At 38.5% G+C, this 27049-nt stretch overlaps 1 protein-coding gene across 1 annotated transcript in view; it reads right to left on the bottom strand.

Annotated features, from left to right (window-relative positions):
• Nucleotides 1–27049, bottom strand: part of Mipol1 (mirror-image polydactyly 1) — a 226817-nt gene that overhangs the window by 17728 nt on the left and 182040 nt on the right. The window contains exon 9 of the mRNA NM_001164370.1: nt 25104–25198. Coding sequence (NP_001157842.1) covers nt 25104–25198 — 95 coding nt within the window. The remainder of the gene's footprint in view (nt 1–25103; nt 25199–27049) is intronic.

Genomic DNA, 27049 nt, shown 5'->3' with positions numbered 1-27049 from the left:
ATAGTATGTTAGCATATGCTAAAGGGAAGAGTTTCTGTCTGAGGAAATTTAGAAGATACTCCTGGTATTAACAATTGCAAAGGACCAGTAAATACTGAAGAGGACCATGAAGCTTTGTAGTCAAAACCTTGATTCTTCCATTAAATATTTATGTGATTTAAGACGTGTAAGACAGATAATAAATTTATTAATATTTTTAATAATATTATTATTAATGTTGTTGTGGTTGTTTTTCTTCTTCTTCTTCTTCTTCTTCTTCTTCTTCTTCTTCTTCTTCTTCTTCTTCTTCTTCTTCTTCTTCTTTCTTCTTCTTCTTTTAAACTAACTTCTAGATCATTTCTTCTGGCTTTTTTCGAGACAGGGTTTCTCTGTATAGCCCTGGCTGTCCTGGAATTCACTTTGTAGAGCAGGCTGGCCTTGAACTCAGAAATCCACCTGCCTCTGCCTCCCAAGTGCTGGGATTAAAGGCGTGTGCCACCACTGCCTGGCTTGGCTTGGCTTGGCTTGGCCTTTCCTTTCCCTTCCCTTCCCTTCCCTTCCTTTTCCCTTCCCTTCCCTTCCCTTCCTTTTCCCTCCCCTCCCCTCCCCTCCCCTCCTCTCCCCTCCCCTCTTCTCTTCTCTTCTTTTCTTGTTTTTCTTTTTTAAACTTGTGGTTGTTTTTCAAACATGGTTTCTTTATGTAGCTCTGGCTGTCCTGGAACTCACTTTATAGATGAGGCTGCCCTCAAATTCAGAGATCTGCCTGCCTCTGCCTCCCAAATGCTGATACTATTTATTCACACAGTTATGGGAAGAAAATTAAATTAGAGTATGAAACAAGTGTGCCAAAAGTACAGTACTAGGTGAATGGCAGCGAACACTATCATTACCCTGCTATGTGGACTACCTGGACAGCACTCATAGTGAGGGCCTAAGATTCACTCCAAAGCTTAAATGAACATTGGCCTTAGAGAAGACCAAACTTGGGGAGCATACTGAAGCCTGTAACCTGGCTGAAAGGGATCTGTAGGCATGGCCACAGTTCCAGCAGAAGCACGTGGGTCCTGAGCAGAGCCAGGCAACAGTCATAAGGATCTGTTTTCATGGGCAAGTAGACATTGATCTTGGGGCATATGGTGAGAATATCCCAAATTGTTTACTCTAGGTCAGGGATAACTAGACTGGCATTGCAGATTCTGATGAGTGGCAGTGTGCAAACCTTAGGAGATCGAGAGTAGTGCCCCTCACGTATCACAAACTTAAAATATCTAGGGTTTTGGCCAGAAAAAGATTCCAAATATGAATTTGGAGTCCAGAGGAAGAAAATAGAGATATTATTAAATAGTGTGAAAAGTTAGGTCCCATTAAAGAGCCAAGGTAATTTCAATAATTTAAATATAATTTTGAACATGTAAAGAACACTGCTTTGATTCATTCTGCACCACTAACAAACCATGCCACTTTGTCTAACCCTGTTCTACTTTCTAAGTATGAATCTAAATCTGTAAGTAGTAAAAAATGGTAAATACTGTATGTTAGTACCTTCTTTGGATCATTATAGCTGATATATGAAATGTGTACAATAATCCCCCAAAGACATAATCATTTCCATAAAACAATGATTAATTGTGGAATATAGAGGAGACCAACAACCACTTTCTTTTTCACTTACATCATTTAAATTAAGACAATTGTGCTACAAATTGCCTAACAAGACATAGTGTTTATTATTTTCATATACTTAGGCAATAACATAATAGTCAATCATATTCTAAACATGCTTTGCAAACCTCTTGAAGTTGAATACACAGTTTTAATGTTGTGTGCATGGTTTCATAATAAGGAGCATCAGATGAAAATGTCCTCTCATTGGTACATGCTAACGTATATTTTCCAACCCATTGCTGCTGCTGCCTCTTAATACCACTGCCTGTTTCTGAGAGGCAAGCCCTTAGGAGGCCACTGAGCCTAAAATACCTAAGCACTCAGGCTTATGGAAGGAAGAATGAACATCCTGCTCCTTGACATTAATCACATTAACTCAGAGCACCTAGCAGACGGCTCTGGCATCACTCCTCGCTGGAAGACACTGAAACCAAAGCATGGGGTTTTAAAGTTAATGGAACTGAAACACTCTATGTCAACTTGATAATATGCCCCTAAGTTATTGTTCATGGATGGTGCCGTTTCTGTGTTTAGTCAAGAGTTAAAGTACAGGCAGTAATTCCCTATTTTCACAATATTCTTTCTGACAATAAAGATAACAACTATGAGAACAGTTTTTAGCTGGTTAAACCTGAAGTACTGGTTTTGTTCATAAAAAGAATTCATGACAATTAATGAAATGGATCTATTAAAGACACTCTTCCAAAGCAGCACAGCTGCCACACCTACAAATGAACTCTTCGTGACCTACATTATTCAGAAAGGACTGTAGTAACTTGCACTAAAATCTGTTCCTCACAAAAGCTTCAAACCAAATCCAAGCATTACTCAGAAGCCGCCAGGACGCTTCACGTGGAGAATACACCACACAGCCACCTTTCCTGAGGCTTTCAGCTGCTAGTCAGGTTGATTTCTGCAACTTGTGCTTTTCTACCAAATTAAAGTTTCCCACACGCAAATCTCCTTTTAAAATCATTTAAAAAGATAAGTACCATTGACTTGATGCCAGACTTCATATTTTATTGTTTCAGCTCCAAGGAAAAGAGAGATTGCTGAGTGGTTCTCTTCGTCCCCCATTCTTAACGGTGAAACCGTAAGCAAAGAGCTCAGACAAAAGAACCTCGAGGTTTTGAACAACTTGCTTGAGATATTCTTTTGGTAAATACAAATGAGCAGAGCATTTATTTTTATACAGCCTCTTCCTGAGAAACATCCCTGTGTCACAGAAAGCCATGCTTTGCTTTGCAAAATATCTGGGTATCAATAATTATTTTTCTACTGTGTATATTTTGTTTCATTTGATTCTATGATTATCATGAGCTATAGTTAAATTAATTTTCATGAGTATGAATCAAAATCTACACAGGAGGGTTCACTCTTTAGAAATTACAGAACTACCCACAAAACAATTTACTGTTCATGGTAAGGGCTCGGACGATTTCTGAATACAAACTTTTCTAAACCAAGTAGACTCTGCCATCTTTGAAACTATTTTCAAATTCTAAAAGATACACAAACAGAAGAAGTGTTGCCTTCTAGGGCACTTATACAGGCATCTGCCTTCCTTCTCATCTCTAACTGATAACTGAACATCCACCCCCGCGTGAAAGATAGAGTAGAGAGATGATGCAGGGTGGCCCACAGGTACATGAGGAAGACGAACTGTTTCCTGGAGTCCTCAGATGAGCTCATGGTGTGGTTTTTAAGTCACTAAGGTTACACTTGGGGAGAGCTGCCAAGAACCCTATAGAAAATATATTCTGTAAACTTCAAATATGTAAAACTTAGAATAATCTGAGTGAAGGAAACACAGTGTATCCGTCTGCTATAGAGCTAGTGCACTGAATTACTAGGACTACAGAGCTTGTACAGGGTACAAATGGCAGCAGAAGAAGCTGCGGACGCCCAGATGCTTTCACAGTGAGACCCAATGCTATGACATGCGTTGAGGTTACCTAGGATGGAAAGTGCACACCCTGAGTCTTAGAGAAGCTAGGGTGTAGATAACAGAGAACGGAATATTCAAATAAAGATAGGGGGAACATTGTGTGGGTTAAATAAAATTGGGAAACTATACAAAGAGCTACAAAAATAAAGAATATCTTTTAGAGAATAAAAATAACGTTTACTAAGTTAAAAATTAGAAAGAGTCCTTGATTGTACAACTATTCATGCTGGCTACACATATTTCAAGTATAATGATAAAAAGGGACTTGAAGTAAAGTAACGACATTTTTTAAGACCACACATCAGAACTTTAAGGATTTGAAAATGTTAAGAAGCCGGGCGTGGTGGTGCACGCCTTTAATCCCAGCACTTGGGAGGCAGAGGCAGGCGGATTTCTGAGTTCGAGGCCAACCTGGTCTACAGAGTGAGTTCCAGGACAGCCAGGGCTATACAGAGAAACCCTGTCTCGAAAAACCAAAAAAAAAAAAAAAAAAAAAGTTAAGAAAATATTAATCTTTCCATGCGATATAAGTTCTGGCAATTAGGAAACCAGAAAGAAACATCAGGGGTTGGGGGGCACTTAAAAATATTCTTAAGGAATATTGTTCCGGGATGAAAGGAGAGACTCTTCAGATTGAAATAATCTATAAGAGCAGATCACAATAAATGAAACGTGTATATTCCCAGATATCTTAAGAGATTTAAGAACACCACGGTGAAATAAAGTTAATATCTTCCGTGAGAAAAAGTCTACAAGGGTAAATCGATTTGGCTCCTTGTAGAATCAGTTCAGTATGAAATCAGCAGGAAAAGTGGAGAGTACGATCATATTAGTAAAGGATGTGGTGTTCACATTATGTATTTAGAAGCTCTGGAAGGTACTTAAGGAAGAAAGCAAGAAAGAAGACACAGGATCCTAGAAATAGTGACATCAACACAGAAGAGGAGAGGGGAGGGGAGGGGAGGAGAGGAGAGGGGAGGGCAGGGGAGGGGAGGGGAGAAATTAAAGATGACAACTGTGCAAGCCCATAAATCAGGCAGGAGCTTCAGGCCCTGCTAGAGCACACCATGGGAAAGCTGAAATAATTTAAAAAGATCCAAGTAAAAGAAACAGAAGTAGATTTTTACGGCCACATCAGAGAAGAAAGTCATGGCAGTAGAAAGAGGCAAACACAAATAGACAACGACTGTCAGTGCTCGATGGAGTCACAAAATCTTTTTGTCGTGTTCCAAAGAACACTCTGTTTGGCAAAGGGCTGACAAGTTCAATCCCAAGGAAGACGCCTGTAACTCTAGAGTAGGACCTGGGAGCACAGTCTCAGTACTGCAGTTTCTCAGGTTTCAAACCACAGCAGAGGCTTGCATGTGCATCCTCGATGGGTCTGCATTTTGCCAGTGATTATCCTGAGAAACGCAGCCATTTGAAACAGAGTCTAAGTATGCGCACGCCTTCTCAAGCATTTTGTCAATGGTTTGCAGATTACCAAAAGCTAACATTCTTCTTCCATTTTTTTACTGGTGAAATCTACTGCAGAACGTACAAATGGGGAAGTTAAAATTTAAAAAAATGAAGAAGCTATTGATTCTTAAAATGTCTTTAACATGGCAAAAGTTGCAGCAACCTGTCTGATCAAGTACCATGTATGGAATGTGGCAGGAGGAGAATGTAATCTTGCTGCCATTCCCGCCTTTGTTGGCACAAACCAGAAATTGTTTTTTAAGGCTGTTCGTGATAATGTCTGTGGAGTAAAAACTGACTAAAGAATTTGAAGTTACCCTCCAAAAATATAAAAATAAACATCTCAAGCACTTAATGCATACAGGAATGTATGTATGCAAATACAGTATAGGTTCATTTACAAATATTGATTAGGTCTCCATAGACATGGAAAGAGTAAGTAGAATATTGATTCTGAAACTCCAGATTCCATTTTTGTAGTGTGGGTATCTGCGTAAAGAATGGTTCCCGGTATTCCTCTGTTGGGAAACCCACTACTGATGTTAAAAGATGAGCACATAACAGATAACAACAGTACTTTCACCAAAAGGATTTCTGAGCTACTAAAAATGTTCAGAGATGAACTGATGGGCTGCTGATGGTAACAATATAGAGCCTGGCCCTTTGGAAGGAAGACTAGCAGGCGGGAGAGTTATGGACAGCTGGGCCTAATGGGTTTCTCTCGGGTGCTGTGATGGAATGTTTGGAGAGAATCATTTTGTTTCAGCTCTTCTGTTTTCTCTATCATGAGAGAAGAATTCAACAGTACAGACTCTATGAAGGACTATTTTATGAAATCGGTCATCACAAGTCCTGAACTTTTGTTGAAGTTTGCTCTGCTATGTCAATGGCCAGCTCATTTGACCTCTTTACTTCAGCTACCCACATCAAAAAGAGAGGTACCAGTATCTTAAGTTCTTTGTATGAAATAAAGTCACATTGTATCTATTTTATTAGAAAACAGGGAGTTCCCTGGAATTAAAGTATTAGAATAAACGAATAAATCATGTTGACTCTAGCTACCAATGGGAGCAAAATGTAAATCAGTAACACTGACAAATTGTACTGAATCATCCAGACTGGATCAGTCTTCTGACTCTAGTTTCTCTATTCAGTTTAGCATGCAGGTACCAGTATTTTAACGTAGCTCTTGTAGCTCACAATACATATGAATACAGCAGCATAAAACTGCTCAGCGTCCCAGTGCCAGGAGAGCGGGTCTGGAACCTGTGAATGGAAGAACTAACCGACTGATGGTGAATGTGTCCAAGCACTGCTTTAAAGTAAAACATAATTTTCAGTTACATCAAACTGTGAGAAAGCTTCACTCTCTGAGATAGCAGCAAGAAACCGGGAGGGTAGCCAGTCAGCCGTGAGACAAATAGCTATCAAGCATGCATTTCAAACAGACGGTATATTAGACTCAGGAATCAAAAGTTCAGTAAAAAGTTCCAATCAAAGATGTTTTCCTTACACATTGTGAAATTATGGCCAAGATTATTATTTCTTTACATATAGTCAGCTTTATCAGCATTTCTTGACTTTTGTGTACAAATTGAACTGCCTTCTTGTTGAAAATATTACCAAACTGATCAGATGGGTTGGATTCTCAACTCTGCTCCAATAACATATAAATAGTTATATTCCCCCCCCCCCCAATTTCAGTGTCTTGATTGATGCCTAAGAGTCTACAGACTATATCTTGCAATCGGGTAGTCTACTTTCCCTGTTTCCTTTATCAAGTGCTTTGATAATTCTTTGTCAATCATTTGCATACAAATTTTATCAGTAGATTATCTACAATTACATTAATACAATTAAATTAAATATCTATAATTACAATGGGTGAAACTTTTGCCTGAATCATGTGGAGTTTATAGACCAACTTGTAGAGAACTGCTTCCTTGGCAACAGAGCATCTTTTCTCTACATTTTGTGTTTTTCCATAGAGACCATTCATTATTGCTCCCAGAACCTTTCTGTAATTTTCAACGTAGAGTACGTCAAGAACACAGAATTTTATTTGATTTTTTTTGCCCTTTTTTGCATTGAGTCCTAAAAAACTGAATATTTAAACTTCACTTTTTGTCTGTTGCTAGCAGATAAAAATGTAGTTAGCTTTCAAATTTTATCTGAATTAGCTTATTCTAGTAGCACTTTAAAAAGACAGCAAACCAACTGCTACTCAAGATTTCACTTTTATAATTAGCTTAATCTATGATGAAATGTATTTCTTTTTAAAAACATTATATTAATTATTTTATTTGTTTACATTTCTTTTTTAAAGACTTATTTATTTTATGTATATGACCACACTGTCCTGACACACCAGAAGAGGGCATTGGATCCAATAACATACGGATGGTTGCAAGCCACCATGTGGTTGCTGGAAATTGAACTCACGACCTTCGGAAGAGCAGCCAGTGCTCTTAACCACTGAGCCATCTCTCCTGCCCCCTATTGTTTACATTTCAAATGTTGTCCCCCTTCCAGGTCTTCCCTTCTACCCTTTCCCCCCTCCCTTTGCCTCTAAAAAGGTGCCCCCCCACTCCTGCCTCAACCCTCTAGCATCCCCCTTCTCTGGGGCATCAAGCCTCCACAGGACCAAGGACCTCTCCTCCCACTGAAGTCAGATAAGGCCATCCTCTGCTACATATGCAGCAGGAGCCATGTACCTGCCCATGTGTACTCTTTGGTTGGTTTCTGGGGGCTCTAAGGGGTGTGGTTAGTTGATATTGTTGTTCTTCATATGGGGTTGCAATTCCCTTTAGCTTCTTCAGTCCTTTACCTAACTCTTTCATTGAGGTCCCCAGGCTCAGTCTGATGGTTGGCTGTGAGTATTTGCATCTGTATTAGTTAGATGATGGCAGAGCCTCTCAGAGGAGAGCAATATCAGGTTCCTGTCTGCAAGCACTTCTTTTCATCCGCAATAGTGTTTGGTGTTTGCAGAGGGGATGGATCCCAAAGTGGGAAATGTATTTCATTCAGGGACGGAGAGATGGTTCAGCTGTTAAAGGCTAGGTTCACAACCAAAAATATCAGAAATTTTCATACATACTTATATTGTCACAGCAGTTAAAAGTGACTGATACAACCAATGGTCTAATGAGCTGTACAGACAGTTCTTAAAGGAAGAATTACAAATGGCTAGAATCAATCTGTCTCTCTCTCTCTCTCTCTCTCTCTCTCTCTCTCTCTCTCTCTCTCTCTCTCTGTCTCTCTCTCTCTCTCTCAATGCTAGCTCCAGACTTATTTCTCAACTCTACCTAGACGCTATTCCATTGACCTAGATGTCAATACCCATGCTACTGCCACACTGTTTTGACTGTGTGATTAATGTACTTCTGTAGTAAGTTTTGAAAGCAGGAAGTTTAACATTGGCTGCTTTTTTATTTTAAAGACTCTTTAAAAATATATTATCCAAAAAGAAAAGAAATAATGCAACAGCTTGTCTTGTAAAATCCTTAAATTTAGGATTACTTTCCCAGTAGCTTATAGTTCCTATAACAAAGTTTCTGAGAGTCTGGTAGGATCGCACTGAATCTTTAGATCAACTTAGGGGGCCCCCCTTGGTTTAACTACATGACACCTTCTTATTCACAAACTCACATTTCACTAGTTTCTAATTTTTGAAGTATGATCTGATGATAACATAAGTGATGTTTTTTTGACTGTGTATAAAATTAGATGATTTTTTATACATTGGTTTTATGCTGAAAGTCTACCAGACATTTCTGTTATTTTAAGGTTTATAAAACTGAATTCATTAGGATTTCTGCATGTGATAGTGTCGTATGTGGACACTAGAAGTTTTACTCATTTTCCAACAAGAAAAAGTTTAATGTACTTTTTGTTCCTCACATGCCCTGACTGTGACCTCTACTACATAAGGAGCAAGGGCGGAAACACTTGTCACCCAGTGTGACTGTAATAGGAAAACACCCAAGGCTTTCCTTACCGAGTGTGATGGTAACTAGTTTTTCATAAATGTTTCTCCCCACCCAGGTTTAGAAGGTCACACTTAAGCCTCATCTTCTCAGTGGTTTTTTTTTTTTTTTAAAGATTTATTTATTATATGTAAGTACACTGTAGCTATCTTCAGACACACCAGAAGAGGGAGTCAGATCTTGTTACGGATGGTTGTGAGTCACCATGTGGTTGCTGGGATTTGAACTCTGGAACTTCGGAAGAGCAGTCGGGTGCTCTTACCCACTGAGCCATCTCACCAGCCCCAGTGGTTTTTAAAAGCATAAGTCTATCAAGTCCTTTTTCTCCATCTACTCAGATGGTCACATGAGTTTTACTCTTTGTTCTTTTTATATTATATATTTGGTTACATTTGTATTTCCTATTATACCTTAAACATAAGTATTGTTTAGATAAAAAATTGCAAAATATATTCTTTGCAAAAATAGTTATATTTTACTTATCTTTCTTTTAAATGTCAATTTCAATCTATTTTCAAATATAATAATGATAAATATTGTTTGATAGCTAATATATAAAAAGAAACATGAAGAGTGAAATGGATGGTACCATTTCTGAAAAAATTTTCATTCTACATGTATATATGTGGCTTCTACTTCTTTCCCCTAATGATAAGGAGGAGAAAGAAGATAAATTGAAAACTCAGTGTTAGCTCTATCATAAGGATGTACCAAGATGACTTAACTATGGAAAACTTCAAAGACTAAATTCCACAAACAATTGTAAAGTAACATTGCATAATATGTGGATTTCCTTTAACATAATTTGAGAGAGTGAAGGTCTGTATGTGAAAGTGGGGGTGGAATGGGACTGTCTGCGGTGTGACAGTGCCAGGGGAAGTAATGAGTCTGCGTGAACTCCATTCTGCCTGCTGTACAGCACACTCATTTTGTTGTTGTTGAGCTGAGAATGGAAGCCGGAGGTGTGTATTCCCTAGGCAAGCACTGTGCGTTTAAATTGTACATCCAGAAATTCTCCAGAAGATGTTCAAAATTTCCTTTATGTTTTAAATCCTACTTACATTTTAAATTACAGAAACATTTTGGCATAATTTATATAGTTAAAGATTTAAGCAATTCATTCATGTCCCAAAGCACCCAAGGAAGTACAAGCTTGCAAATTAAGTACATGTTAAATTAAAATTTCTGCAAAATCCTCCCAATTCCATGATGTGATACGATATGCCCATTAACCTCTTCACTCCTGCTTGAACCCTGCTTCCAGAGCACAGGATCCTCTCTTAGGAACCTATTCAATCATGTCTTCATCTCCAGACATCCCATAAAACTCTCTATTCCAGCAGGAATGCTCTCTCCTCTGTTGTCACTTGAGAATGTCCAATGACTTCATCTAACACTATGTGGTATTATTTGCTGACTTTGAATACAGATTTTCTTTTTGCACAATTCCTACTTGAGAATAGTGATTGCATCTTTCCCTGTGACACTCTATTGTCCACAGGGTCGCAGAGTCCTCAGCTCTTAATAAATCCTTCACAACTGATGGGCTATCTGGTTAATGATTACTTACTAATAAGGTTACTGTTACGTTGGTAATTGTGGGACAACAGTGATAAAACAACAAAGTAATATTATAACCTACTAATAAAACTGAAGTATTATGAGTGCATGGATAAAATTACTGTCAGGTCCAGTATTTATTTCCTTTCTGTAGCCTGACACATGATATAATGCTAGAGATTAAAAGTTCTCAAAAGAATATTCAGGGTAGTCTATTTATAAATCCAGACACAGACTGCGGTTATAATTTGTACAGTTGAGTTGAACACAGACAAAGACGGCTAAACTCCAAAGCAGGTCATGTTCTTTTAATGGTTTAACCCATCATTAGTATGGCTTAGGGATATGGTTTGTGCAATAAACATCTCAAGCAGAGCCAAATCAGGAAGATAGTGCTGAAGTTCCAGTTTTGCCTCGGAGTGTGAAGAATGAGGTGGGGTAGGTACATTGAATATCCAGGTCATCAGATGTATTGGGTAATATTTACACTTTTATCTCTGGCCATGGTGTAATCTAAGACATACCCATTCACCTCTCTGTGATTCTGTTTTTCCATCTGCAAATAGGATGATATCGCACAAAGATGCAGAAGACATAACAACAGGGAACTCTTGCACCAAACTCTAAGATACAAAGTAGTGAGAACTGGAAATATTAATGGTGAAATCCATGAGAGTCTTTTGATAAATTGAAAAGGATAAATGTTGCTAAATTGATATTTTTTCCACAGATTTCTGAGTATTAAATAGTTCCTGTGTAAAAATAAAAACAAACAAACAAACAAACAAAAAAAAAACCGAACTGAATCATAAACAGATAAATCTGAGTTCAAGACACCATTTTGATCAAATATATATCTTTTTGGTTTAAAAATTTCTCATTCTTATAATCTAATTAATTTATTTATTTTAAATAGCATACAAGGTATGCTATCCAATTTCATTATGACATTTACAAATTGTTTTCAATTATTTTCCTCATGTTCTCTTCTCTTCTATTGCTGTGACAATGTGGTAACTTTACAATTCATCAATAAATGTGTGTGCATGTGTGCGTGAGTGTGTGTGTGTGTGTGTGTAGAAGTATTCTCCCTTATATGTGAAGGCCAGACAGAGGTTGATGGTTGTATCTTTTTCTGCCATTCTGCATTTTTAGTTTGAGATAGGATCCCTCATGGAATCTGAACTGTTTTAGCCAGGATAGCTGGCCAGCAGGTCCTGGCCTCTCCCCTAGCCCATGCTGGGATTACAGATGCACAACAGCGCATCTTGCTCTTTAACATGGGTTCTGTGGCTCTAAAATCAGGTTCTTATACAGCAGTTATTTAGCCAGTAAGCCATCTCTCCAGATTCAAGAGTCTTAAAAGTGCCTACAAGGAGAAAAACAAACAAATCTTCTAATTCCAGTAAAAAAAATTCTGTTCTCAAAGAAAACTTATGAAGCGATTCCATACTCTTGGCATGATATTGCATTCAGATTTGAAAACAGTAAAAAAAAAACTCAACAGAATGAAAGAGAAACACTTGTCCAGCTCAAACCTGATATGAAAGAAGAGAAAGGCAAGGGAAGGTTAAGGATGCTGACTTAAACTTGCTGTCGGGATGATGATCATGGCTCGCCTTTCTGGCTCCACCACCCAGGACTGCAGCGTAAGCTACGGGATGTGTCCTTGAGTAAGTTACAGATGTGTCCTCTCACTTGATTCATCTTGACAATGAGGCAGGATAACCAGAATTCCTATTTTACATGTCAGGAAATTGAGGCTTTGAGAGGTTAATTACTTGTCAAAGGTCATTTTCAAGAAGGAACACGCACCATCTGTCTTACTGTAGTGTTAGTTTTGAATTAAAACATTCTACCAAATGAAAAGAATGAATGAAAAAGAAAATGTTTACCAATAAAATGATGAGCAAACCTCAGTTTTCAGGAGCAGACTGTACCATCATCTGCGTGTCAGAGTCTAAGGTTCCCAGGGGGCAGCGACCTGGTACACATCAGTTTTTTTTTGTTTGTTTGTTTTTTGTTTTTTTTTTCATTTTTTATTAGGTATTTAGCTCATTTACATTTCCAATGCTATACCAAAAGTCCCCCATACCCACCCACCCCCAATCCCCTACCCACCCACTCCCCCTTTTTGGCCCTGGCGTTCCCCTGTACTGGGGCATATAAAGTTTGCGTGTCCAATGGGCCTCTCTTTCCAGTGATGGCCGACTAGGCCATCTTTTGATACATATGCAGCTAGAGTCAAGAGCTCCGGGGTACTGGTTAGTTCATAATGTTGTTCCACCTATAGGGTTGCAGATCCCTTTAGCTCCTTGGCTACTTTCTCTAGCTCCTCCATTGGGAGCCCTGTGATCCATCCATTAGCTGACTGTGAGCATCCACTTCTGTGTTTGCTAGGCCCCGGCATATTCTCACAAGAGACAGCTACATCTGGGTCCTTTCGATAAAATCTTGCTAGTGTATGCAATGGTGTCAGCTTTTGGATGCTGTACACATCAGTTTTTACCTTGCTTCATACAATAGATGTTTAAAAATTGTTTTTGTTCACCAAACTTGAGAGAACAGCTAGACTTGTCATGAATGAAAGTAAATCAAAACATTAATCAGACTAGTATCTAATAAAGCTAAATTTATAAATGCTTATACATTTGAACTTCCTGGTTTATAGAGCAATTGAATATTGTGTACTTATGATTTCAGTCAGAACTGTCAAGCTTTAAAAGCCATTGGAAGAAATGACTGGTACTTTATTAAGAGAATACTAGTAGACATGAATCCTTATAAACATAAAAGGAGGACATAATGTATACCATAAAAATATGACAGTAAGCTGAAATCATCTTCAAAGTCTCCTATCTTAGGTTTGGAATTTTGTTTTCTTTTTTTCTTTTTTTTCTCTCTCTCTTCCTTCCTTTCTTCCTTCCTTCCTTCCCTTCCCTTCCCCTTCCTTCCTTCCTTCCTTCCTTCCTTCCTTCCTTCCTTCCTTCCTTCCTTCCTTCCTTCCTTCCTTCCTTTCTTTCTTTCTTTCTTTCTTTCTTTCTTTCTTTCTTTCTTTCTTTCTTTCTTTCTTTTTTTTGAGACAGGGTTTCTCTGTGTAGCCCTGGCTGTCCTGGAACACATTTTGTAGAAGACCAGGCTGACCTCGAACTCAGAAATCCGCCTGCCTCTGCCTCCGGAGTGTTGTGATTCTTTTTCTTTTTTATTAGATATTTTCTTTATTTACATTTCAACTGTTATCCCCTTTCCTAGTTTCCCCTCCAAAGACCCCCCCCCCCCCCCGCTTCCTGGCCCTGGCCATTGATGACCAACTAGGCCATTCTCTGCTACATATGCAGCTAGAGCCACGAGTCCCTCCATGTGTTTTCTTTGATTGGTGGTTTAGTCCTAGGGAGCTCTGGGGTTACTGGTTAGTTCATATTGTTGTTCCTCCTATGGGGCTGCAAACCCCTTCAGCTCCTTGGGTACTTTCTCTAGCTCCTTTATTGGGGACCCTGTGCTTCATTTAGGTTTGAGATTTTAAGGGGAGCACAATAGCTTTATATTTATCTGGCTTAACATGTTCTGATTTTATTTGTAATTATGGGGAAAAATCCATTTTAACTAATGAATTTCTGTTAACCCCATTGCTAACTCTATAGAACAAGTACTGTAAGATATAAAGAGAAAAAAATTATTTCATGTGTAACTGAATCTGGAACATTTACACATTTAAAAGTCTATCTGCAGGTAAACATGTTTCCTTCTGGGTGACATCCAAGTTGAAGAGCACCATGGCAAAACAACAACTCAAAGTCCAGGACATGCGCTGACCCTGCCGGTCCTGCCTGGACATAAATGTCGTGCTGGAACATCATCCGCAGCCTAGTCAATGTTGACTTAGCTCTTTATGACAGCGGTTGGTATTAGAAGTTTATACACATCAAGGGTAGCTTAAAGATGTCAGTTTATTGTATCTTGTACTGTGTGCTACCATTGTGAGTCACTGCTTTGGAAATTAATAAAGAAAATGTTCTTTAACAATTCCAACTATTAGCTACTAATATGCTAATATATAATATATAAAGAACCCAAGAAGCTAACTTCCCCAAATCCAAATAACTAAATTAAAAAACAGGGTACAGAGCTAAAGAGAGAATTCACAACAGAAGAATCTCGAATGGCTGAGAAGCATGGAAAGAAATGTTCAAAGTCCTTAGTCATGGGGAAATGCCAATCAAAACGACCCTGAGATTCCACCTCACACCAATCAGAATGACTAGGATCAAAAACTCAAGTGTTCCTCTATGTTCATAGCAGCCTTATTTGTAATAGCCAGAAGCTGGCAACAACCCAGATGTCCTACAACAGAAGAATGAATACAGAAAATGTGGTTCATTTACACAATGGAAATTGTGTAAATCCACTCAGCTATTCAGAACTAGGACATCATGAGTTTTGCAGGCAAATGGATGGAACTAGAAAATATCATCCAGAGTGAGGTAACTCAGACCCAAAAGGACAGGCATGGTATATACTCACTGATAAGTGGATATTATCCCCCCAAAAAAATACAGAATACCCAGGGTACAATCCACAGAACTCAAGAAGGTTAACAAGCCGAAGGACCCAAATGAGGGCACCTCTATCCCACTTGGAAGGGAGAAGAAAGCAATCGCTGGAGGTGGGGAGAGGGATGGAGGGACTTGGTTGGGAAAAGGGGATTAGGAGGGGAAGAGGGGAACATGATCAGGTATTGGTGGGGAAAATGACTGCAACCCTCAGGACCAGCGTAAAGAATGAAAACAGGCAACTTTGGGACATAGGATGAGGGGGACCCTCTAGAGTGTAGTGGTGGTTTGAATGGGAATGGCCTCCTTACTTGGATGTGTGCACGCTTAGTCCCTAGTTGGTGAACTGTTTGAAGAGGATTAGAAGGGTTAATTGCCAAGACTACAGTTTACTCTCCACAAACTCACAACACGGCCCCCATGTCATTGCTGAAGACAACACCCATATCAGTCATTGAACATGGAGATGCTGAGCTGGTGCCTACACACAGCTTTCACTCGTACAGATTAGCTTCTTTACTACAGGAAGGTACTCTGCATGCTACCAAAGGAGACATGCAAACAACAAGCCAGCAGCAAACCCTTTTCTCTACAATGGTGTCCAGACTGAAAGATATACAGGGCAATGCTGATATAAAACTTGGGAGTGACCAACCAATACCAGATTTGACTTAAAGATCACTCCACAAGATGGAACTCATACCTGGAACTACTTGGGTGGCCAAGAATCACAGACTAGATAGCCCAGGGACCTAAGGTAAAACTAAATAATACTGGTCTAAAAAAATGTGTTAAAATGATTCCTAAGGACATTCAGTTATCCTCATAGATCAGTGCCCTGCCCAGTTATCATCAGAGAGGCTTCCTCCTGCAGCAGAGGGGAACAAATAAGGAAACCCACAACCAGATCAAATGCAGAGAGGGAAAGACTTTGGGACAATTAGCCATACATGGGATATCTCCATCAAATCACCTCCACTCAGAGCTCAAGGAATCCACAGAAAGGAGGCAGAGAGCATGTAAGAGCCAGAGGAGATGGGGGACACGAAGGAAACAAGGCCCTCTAAATCAAGATACTCAAAGCTCATATGAGCTCACAGACTGAGGCAGTGTGCACAGGGCCTGTACTGGTTCACATATTAACTCTTCCAGTTTAGTGGTTGCTTCTATAAGGGATTTCCAAGTGTGTGAATGAGTGGGCTTCTGTATTTTGTGACTTCAATTGGGCTCTTTGTTTGTTTGCTTCCTTGTTTTGTCTAATTCCAATATATTAGTTTCTATTTTATCTTATCTTACCATAGTACATTATATCGTATTGTATTATTATGCCTTAGAAGATTGTTTGCTTTCTAGTTAGAGATGGAAAGGGAATGGATCCAGATGGGAGATGAGGTGGAAAGGAACTGGCAAGAGTAGAGGGGTAGGGGACTATAATCAATATATTATGTAAGAAAAAAATCTATTTTCAATAAGAGGAGAAACAAAGATGATGATGGGGCCTTGCTGGAGTAGGTGTAGCCTTCTTGGAGGAGGTATATGATTCAGGGTGGGCTTTGCGATTGAAAGAGTCCACACCAGGCCCAGTGGTTGCCTGCCTGCTGCCCATTGGTCAAGATGTAAAGCTCTGAGCGATATCTCCAGCGCCATGTCTGCCTTCTCGTTTCCATGCTCCCTGCAATGGTGATAATGGACCAACCCTCTGAAACTGTTGAGTTAGATACCAGTTAAATACTTTCTTTAAGAAGAGTTTCCCTGGTCATGTTGTCTCTACAGCAATAGAAACCCTAACTAAGACACCTGCCCTTCCTCTGGCCCCTTCATTTAATATCCCTAATCTAGTGTCTCTTTTATCTGATAACTTATAATCTGTGAAAGAGACCCTTCCTGCCTCTGCTCCCCTATAAACTACTTAGCCTATGCAGATATTTTAATGAAAGACAAATATGAAAATTAAAAGCTAATATCAACCTATTATTGAAAACATGCAACATTTGCCTGTCTGAATCTGTGTTACCTCACTTAATGATTACTTCTAGCTCCAACCATTTATCTGAAATTTTCATTTTCCTTAAAAATTGAGTAATATTCCATGTTGTGACTGTACCACATTCATTATCTAGTCATAGCTGATGGACATCTGGGCTTTCCCCTGTTTCTAGCTATTAGGAATAGAGCAAAGATGAACAGGGATGAGCAAGAATCCCTCAGCAAGATACAGTCTTTTGGCTATATGCCTAGAAGTGTTACAGCTAGACCCATGGTGGATTGGTTTTTCAGCTTTTGGAGATGCCTCCACGCTGATTTCCATAGTGGCTGTACCAGTTTTCACTATCAACGGCAATTAGCAAGTGTTCCCTTTCTATGCACCTTTGCCACCATGGGCTGTCATCTGTTTTATTGATTTTGGTTATTCTGACTAGAGTAAGATGAAATCTAGGAGAAGTTACAACTTGCATAGTCCTGATGGCTAAGGATGCTGAACGTTTCTTTAAGTGTTTCTTGGGCACTTCTGTTTCATCATCTTTTGAGAGCTCTGTGTTTAGTTCTATACCCCATTTTTAATCTCACCATTTGTTTTACTGATGTTTAGTTTATTTCTGAGTTCTGTGAGTATTGAGACACTGCCCTCTGACAGATGTATAATGGGTAACGACTTTTTCCACCAGTCTCAAAGCTGCTGCTCTTGCTTGCTTGATGCATTTCTCTGCTCTAAAGAGGGTTTTAGCTTCTGAGGTTCCATTTATTAATTGCTGTTCTTAGTGACTGTGCTAACAGTGTCCTGTTCTGAAAGTCCTTTCCTGTGCCAATGACCTCAAGCCCATTTCCCACTCTCTCTTTCATCAGATGCAGGTGTCCTGTATTACAGTGTTGAGGTCCTTAACCACCCTGGAGTTGAGTTTTGTGCAGGGTTCTAGATATGCATCTGTTTTCAATCTCTTCAATCTTCAAACTAGAAGTCATCTAGTTTGACCAGCACTATTTATTGAAAATGATGTATTTGTTCCAGTGTGTATTTTTGGCTTCTTCTTAAAAACTAAAGGTTCATAGGTATATGAAGCTATGTCTGGGTCTTCGATTTTATAATCGTCATTACTCAGAAGGCACTTTTATGAAGACACTGTGTCTATTTATTTAAAAACAGCAGACTTATGACTAGGATCTATGATTTCACTGGGTTTATAATACCAGATGTAAATTCCTCCTGCATGGACAACAAATCCAAATGTAACAGTTGATCACATCCATAATAAGCTTGTCTCTATTGCAGAAGTGGGTCCATTTTTGCCTGCTTGGTATTGCTACATACAGCTACATAACATTGTTAGTGGTATTAGACTTTAAATCCTCCAGCAGCACCTTCTGGCATTATGTAGGCAAGCCAGTCATGTGTGTGTGTGTATACACACATATATAATATATCATTTAGTATATAATCATATAGATTATTACTAGATATACATACATACATACATACATACATACATACATATATACATACATGTCTGGGTAAATGTAAATCTATCTGAACAGCTGAAGAGCTATTTTTCTTTAAGCCTGGATAGACACAATTAATAATTTATAAGATATATGTCTATGCATCTCTCTGAACATATATTACTTGTATCAGTTTTCTCCCATTAGAACAGAACTTTTCTTTTTCTTCCATAATATGGGAAGCTTTGAGAAGTCACATTACTGTATGAATCAGTTGTATTTCACACATGGACTTATAAGCACCATCTATTTAAGTGTTCAAGAAACACTATTTGCATTTCTTAAATAAAACTAAAATTAATTAATTCAGATTTAATTAACTTCAATTAACAAAATTAAATGAGACTCAGATAGTGCAGGACTTTAAATTCTGTTGTTTTGAGAAAATTTTTTCCTAGACTTGTACATCCCAGGGATGTTGTCTATATGCCATTTAAAATAAGTGTGTGAATATCTTAGCAGAGAATTGTCCATACATTTTTAAAAATTGTGGTAAAACAACAAAGTTGCTACTTTTTACGAGTTTTTAAGTATTTGATTCACTGGAGGTAAGTAAAACACAACATTGTAAAACTCTAATGACTAGGATGTAATTTTCTACCCTGCCTTCCCCTAGCCTCTGATAAACTGTATCCTAATTTCATTTTTTCACTAAGAAAATGTAGAGATTTAATAATAGTTCCTTAGAGATGAAGAGCTTACACTATATAGCAAACACGGAATATTTCCCCCTTTTCACAAAGATGATAAAGCCTCACTCTTCCTGGCACCCCTTCCCTCCTCATGCCCAGTGCCAGCCCCTCCACTCTGCAGCCTTTGTCTCTCCCTCAGGAGGAGCAGCAGTCATCACATTGTCCCACACTTTAATTGTCTTGTCATTCTAAGTATCTGGGTAGAGGGGAAGGAAAGAAGAGGGAAGGGACACAAAAATATGTTGGTTTGTTATGGACAAGACTTTATGTGTCTCCATGAAGATATGTGCATGTGTGTGTGTGTGTGTGTGTATGTGTGTGTGTGTGTGTGTGTGTGCGTGTGTAACCATCGTGTTTGGAATCACAAGAATGTACACATCTGTGGGGAGCCGCCCTCACATTTGCCATTACAAGATGGCGCTGACAGCTGTGTTCTAAGTGGTAAACATAATCTGCACACGTGCAGGGGCAGTTTTCCCGCCACGTGTTCTGCCTTTCTCGTGATGACAACTGGGCCGATGGGCTGCAGCCAATCAGGGAGCGACACGTCCTAGGCGGAGGATAATTCTCCTTAAAAGGGACGGGGTTTTGCCATTCTCTCTCTTGCTCTCTTGCTCTCTGGCTCCTGAAGATGTAAGCAATAAAGCTTTGCCGCAGAAGATTCCGGTTTGTTGCGTCTTTCCTGGCCAGTCGCGAACGCATGTAAGACACATCTGTTTTACAATGTGATATTTTTGAGAAAAATCCCATTCAGTGGTACCCTCAGGAGGCACAAATGAGACTTCTTCAAATTGACCCCTTTCTCAGCTCTGTCCTTGACCTGCTGTGCGCGGTTCAGAAAGGCATGGTGTAATGCACAGTGTATGGGGACACTGTCAAGTGCTCTTTAAATGCCTTGAAAGCAGAACTCGAGAGTGAGAAGGGCCCTTCTGTCCTAGACTGCAGCATTAATTCCAATTATCTCCCAATACGTCCTCTATAATACTCATTCTGGGGTAGGCTGATCTACAGACTATATGAGGGAAGAAAGAGAAACAGCAAGACAGCCCACGAGTATAAAAACCATGTCCTTGGGGGCTGGCGAGATGGTTCAGTGGTTAAGAGCACTGACTGCTCTCCTGAAGGTCCTGAGTTCAAATATCAGCAACCACATGGTGGCTCACAACCATCCCTAACAAAATCTGATGCCCTCTTCTGGAGTGTCTGAAGACAGCTACAGTGTACTTACATATAATTTTAAAAAACAACAACAAACAAACAAACAAACAAAAAACCCAAAAAACATGTCCTTGAGGTATTTGGTGAGCTTGAAGGTGACCCACTTCCAAAAGATGTTACAATTGTTCATCTTGTAAATAAAAGTATTCAGTGAGAATACAAAGCTTGAAGCTCAGCTCTGGAAAGCTCGGGCCTGGAGATAAATCCCAATTGTGAGCTCCTGCTGACTGCCTCAGCTTCCCCAGTATCCACTGGATGTTTGAAGGCCCCCAATTTGCTGGCAGTACTTTCTGCTCCAGTCACCACTGCTGAATGTGGTAAGCTCCCATTTGATGATATTTTGCTAGCTACCTGCTGCTTCAACTCCACTTAGTATTTGTCCTTTTACTTTTGATTGCCATATACTTAATAAACTCATTTATTCAAGACAGAAATATATCCCACATAGTAGACTCTGCAGACTGATCTTATAGAACACATGGTCAAATCTGTTATCAATCAGAGATCACAGAATAAACAGCAGATATGATTTCAGTCAAAGACTAAAGGAAAGAAGGTTTCCATGGGCAATGAGTTGATACTTAGGGCACTGTAGTCCACTCTTACTGCACAGGTGAAAAGCAGCCTTACCCTAAGCAGGGATGTTTTAACACATTGCTGGTGCACTCATCTGTCAGCAGGTGGAACACACCCTTTTGTACAGAGAAGTGCCTGTCTGCAGAGGCTTTTGGATAGTACTCAGTGTTCCAAGAAGACAAAGTCACTAGCCATGATAAAGTAGTTGGCACTTTCACTGGAAATCCTGGCATTGCCAGCTTTCTACCATATATCATCTCTGTGGAGAGGCCACAGTCCTTGTGTTTTCCTGGTGCCTACTGAACTATCTTGATGGGTTGTTCAGGGGCTGGCTGTAGCCCTGGCACATGAAGTAAAGAGAAGTCATGGAGACTTACCTTGAGTCTGAAGTCTAAATATTTTCTGGCTTCCTGGTTGCTTATCTTTTGACATCCCCCCCCCCCAGTATAGTGACAAATTCAAAAGGCACACTTTAATTTTTATTTATAAGAATTTGCCTATTTTTAGGTATCTTATATAGAAGGCACCATACAATACTTGTTCATTTAGCTGAGGAAGACCTTGAGAGCTTAACTCTGTTGCCCATACCTCCCAAGTGCTGGGATTATAGGTGTCCATCACCTCTCCTGGTGTGCTGGCTTGTATTTTGTTTTGTTTTTACTTAGTATAAGTTTTAAGATTTATGCATGTTGTTTTGACCTATATCAAAATTCCACTTCACTTCAAAGCAGAATAACATTCCATTCTATGTAGAAAGACAAACGTTACCATAGTTTGTTTTTTCATGTGTTTGTTGATGGTCACATGGCTATGTCTATTGAGGGGATAATGCTATCTACATTGCTATAACAACACCTGCAGGAACCTGTGTTTTAATCTCTTGTGTATATGCTGAGGGGCAGAAGTACTGGTAACATGGTAATTCTGTCTGACTTTAGAGATGCTGTCACATTGTTTTCTTTTCTTTTTCCATTTTGTATTAGGTATTTTCTTCATTTACATTTCAAATGCTATCCCCAAAGTCTCCTATACCTCCCCACCCCCCACCCCCACTCCCCTACCTACCCACTCCCACTTCTTAGCCCTGGCATTCTCCTGTACTGGGGCATATAAAGTTTGTGTGTCCAATGGGCCTCTCTTTCCAGTGATGGCTGACTAGGCCATCTTTTTATACATATGCAGCTAGAGACACAAGCTCTGGGGAGTACTGGTTAGTTCATGATGTTGTTCCACCTATAGGGTTGCAGATCTCTTTAGCTCCTTGGGTACTTTCTCTAGCTCCTCCATTGGGGACCCTGTGTTCCATCCTATAGATGACTGTGAGTATTCACTTCTGTGTTTGCCAGGCACTGGCATAGAGTCACATTGTTTTCTATAGCAGCCAAGCCATTTTGAATTCTTATTAGCATTTCACGAGTGTTCCTAGTACCTTTTGTATTGTGGTAGGCACATGAATCTTCTCAGATGAACTTCCCAATGCATATCCGGTAAATGATTGGACAGGTTTCTTTTTTGATACGTCTGACATAAACACCTCTTGTAGCATTTGTTCTTTTATTTTTATATTAACATGTGTACATGCATGCATGTACACGTGTGTTTGGAGGTGAAAGAACAACTTGTAAGAATTGGTTCTCTTCCTCCACAGTATGGATTCCAGGGGCTGAATTCAGGTCATAAGGCTTGGTAGTAAACACCTCTATTTACTAGACTCTAATTATTTCTTTTATATTATGAACAGGGTACCACATAGGCTGATCTGGAATTTACTCCACAGTTCAAGCTGGCCACTGTTAGTCTCTGGCCTTTACAACTGTTCTAATCTCTTTCACACCTGCCTAATTTCACTGTCTGGACATCTTGCTGTTCTGCAGGACTCTAAATCCCATCTCTTTCTAACTCTAGCAGAAGGCAGTTCCAGTGGCTCCTTCAGAAAGCTAAGGTTAATTTATGTAAGACTAAATTCCTCTTAAGGTAGAAATGGCATGTTGAACGTGTATTTTTATGGTAGTAATTGTTAACTCTGTTTAGAGTTAGGTTATACAACTCAGATTTAGATGATTCTAGGTGATTCTTTAAAAAATTATTTATTCCTTTTTACTTTCTGTATGTGTGCATGCCTGCATATATACACATACACACTTATGCTAGTGACCCCAGGGATATCAGAAAAGGACATCATATTCCTTAGAACTGGAGTCATAGGCAGTTGTGAGTTGCTGGATGTGGGTAATAGAAACTAAACATGTGTTTATTAGTGAGTAAATTAAGTGATTCTAATGATAGCTATAATTAAGACTAGAACAAAAAACCATACAAATACTGCAATATTCATTCTTCAATTCAAACCACAAAAAGTGGGACAGCAAGATACTCTCCTTTACCGTTAGGGCCTGCCTACCTGTACACTAACCTATAGACACTACAATCTGACAAGCAAATTAACCACACAAACATAGGTGGAATTTTACAAGTTTTCTACAAGTCTGTAATGAAGTACTAAAAGCTGGATGGTTTAAAACAAGAAAAAGTTAGGGACACAGGAAGTTTGAAATAAGGTATCATGTGGGTTATGCTCTCTGTGGGCTGTTAATCATTCCCAGACAAACTTAGTGTTGGCGTTTTGATGGCAGTCTACATGGCTCTCCTCTGTCCATGTGTCTCTATGATGAATCTCTTCAGTATCTCTCTGCACAAACTTCCTCTTTTTCATATAATACCTGTCCTGCTGGATTAAAGCTCACCCAAATGACCTCATTTTCGCTTGTTTCCCTCTGTAATGACACCATTTCAAATAAAGTCATATTAAGAAGTTATGGAAGGTCAGCCAGGTTTTGCAGGGAGGAATATAATTCAATCCATAGAAGTAACCAACCATGGCAGGTGTCCTGTATATCTGAAGGCAGGGTTTCTTAGCTGTTTGCTAGGAAAATATTAGGATTTTCTTTTCAAGAACTCTCATGAAGGTTCAGTGTCTCCTACAATCCTGAAGACAGGTAACAAACGCAGTGCTTGAGCCATTTGTGTTGACAGAAATGACAGGTATTCTTATTCCATAGCACTTGCAATTATCACCCAAATAGCATTCATAAGCATCTCTAATAAGAAATTGCAGTTACTAATATACGTACTGCTAGATTTGCTGCTATTTAATGCATTAATAATGAAACACATACATATATCATGATACAATACTTGCATTATTGCAAATGATCAACATTTGTTTTGATTTAATTACATCTTAGGCATTTAACTAGGTTAGTTTGAGAAAAATACAATTAAAGTTTAATCCAATCGTCTCAATGTATTGTCACAGTTCAGACTTAAGGTAGCTGTAGACTTAGCATTCAAGAATCATACAGGACACTGTATATTAAACTATTTCTTTTACCATGGTCCATCAAGGTCCCATATTTTACATGTAACCTAAAATACATCTCTCATAGACCACTCAGAAACCTGAAACAAAAGTATCATAAAATTATTTATCCTTATTGTATAGTATACATTCTGATACTTTCTGTAGTACTTCCTTTTAGTATAAAGTGTTCATTTTAACTACTAAATTTACTGTTATAACTAATTCTAGAATGAAAAAGTAATAATTTTGTTAAGTATCTTTTGACTCATAGCATATTATAAAAGATGAAAGCTGAAAAAAGAGGTGAAAGCTGATTATATCTCCCAACACATAATTTTAGAGGTGGAATTTAGATGAGCAAATACTTCAACTAACCAGATGTCACTTAGACAACTAGTTATGTAGATGAATCATGCTAATTTTAATGATGAAAATGAAAGTTTTACCAAACATAGAAACAAAGGGTTAAAGAATTATTTTAGATAGTTTACAAACTATAAAAATGCTTTAAATCCCCACAGTTTAATTTCATTGACAAATTTCTTCCCTCACAATTACAACACCAGGTACAGGAGTTTCTAAAAAAAAAATTACTTGAAGTATAAAATGTTTTACCTGTAGTAAACTCGTAATGTCTGTATTTCTTCTTCCAGCCTTTTGTACTGTTCAACTGCAGTTTCTCTGGCTTGCTGCATTGACAATAATTTTGCCTGCAAGTAATTGTTTTAAAATTGGTTATTAATTTTGACATGTTACAATACAGGATGTGGTATGACTGTTACTTAAACCTTTCTGGTACTTTAAAAGTCTAGCCAGATTTTTCACAGTTTCAATTTGGACTACACAAAGTAGTCCAAATACATTGGAAACAGAAATACTGAAGACACAAGTGTTTTAAGTGTACTCACGTGGCTAGTTACTAAACTGCAACCTTATTTTATCTATGCTATCAGGTTATGCCCTTCTACAATGTTTAACTTTATACACATAGTTCAGAATGTGGAGCATGGGTTCAGAGAAACAGCTAGAGTGCAGATAAGCACAGCGGGCATTTCACATACAATTTAATGCGGCTCCACTGCCTGCTTTCACTAGATTTTCTTTTAACTTTATTAACAGTAAAACACAGGAAATTTTAAGTATGTTGTCAAGCCATCTTTGGTACACAAAACTATGACCTGATTCTTACAGATACAAGTTAACCCTGTCGACTCATTGACTGCAAGGGAAAATTTCCTCCTAAAAGTGATGTCGGTGGCAGAGCCTTTCACTGCTAGGGATAGTTTCTCAAGGATGTCATCGTATAGGCAGGAAAGTCTGCAACATCCAATATCCAGGTTACTTTACCTGATAAAGCACAATTGTCATGCATATGGATGGGAGGATGCATTTTCATGTGTGTGTACATTGTGTGACATACAGAACAAGATGGGCTTTTACCATCTCTTACAGATTTATCAGTCATTTGTGGCATACACTCTTAAGGTATTTCCTCCTAGCTTTCTGGAGTGAATTGTTACTTGCATTTTCATTTTGGTAGGGCTCAAAGTTATCGTTTGAAGATATTTCCCCATGTTCCCATCAGCATTTTCACATGCTTTAAGAAATGCCAAGGAGAGTTTAACATTACTTATAAAATAAGGTCCTAGCATGACAAGTTTTCATAGTTTACTTAAAATTCAGTTTACATGAAAATATTGTCTTTCAGGTTAAATGGCCTTTGACAGCTAACATGCAGTTTATTTCAACCCTGAAAACCACACTGTCAGTAATTAAAAGTAATTTAAAGTCTGGAGGCAGAGTGTCAGCATTTTGCTGAATGCATATGACTTCAGTGGAATTAGTTTCTTGCATAAGAATGTAGTAAATAAGAAAATAATAAAAATCTAATTATGAGAAAATTAATTAGTGTAATGAAAATGAACACTAGATAATGCAACTTTTCTACTTTAATAATGGAAAATTATAAAAGAATGAGCAGCCTGGAATTTGCATATAAGTTTAGGTACAAGATATTAGTTTGTTTTCAATCTGGGCTAAGAAATTCTAACAGAGTTACTCTGTAATTAAATTTAGGATGTTTGAATGATTGCTTTAATTTTCTGAATTTCATAACTATAGGTGAGATATTCCCCCTAGCTAGGAAAAAAACACTCAAGATAAACTCATTTTTATATTAAAAATGTTTTCTACTTAAGAGTTATATCCTTATAGATGATTTACAGTTTATATTTTTGTACCTTTTGTACCTATACCCTTTAAAATTTCATAAATGTAAAATATATATGCAACATTCAAAAACTACACACACACACAAATTTTGAAGAATTAGGCTTATGGAGTTAAAATTTCCAGACAGTTAAGCTCAATGATTTGCAGTCTGCTATCTGCATTTTTTATAATTTGGGATACAGTAAAAACTCTGTAGGTCAGATAATCCTGGAACACACTGTGTAGCCCGTATCTGGAACTTAGGGCAATCTTTTGTTCAGCTTTCCAAATGCTGGCATTATAGGCATTTGAAATATAAATCAAGAAAATATCTAATAAAAAATGAATAA

The sequence above is a fragment of the Mus musculus genome, chromosome 12, assembly GCF_000001635.26.
Source record: "Mus musculus strain C57BL/6J chromosome 12, GRCm38.p6 C57BL/6J".
Classification (NCBI taxonomy): Eukaryota; Metazoa; Chordata; class Mammalia; order Rodentia; family Muridae; genus Mus; species Mus musculus.
This window is presented reverse-complemented; position numbering and strand designations above follow the sequence as displayed.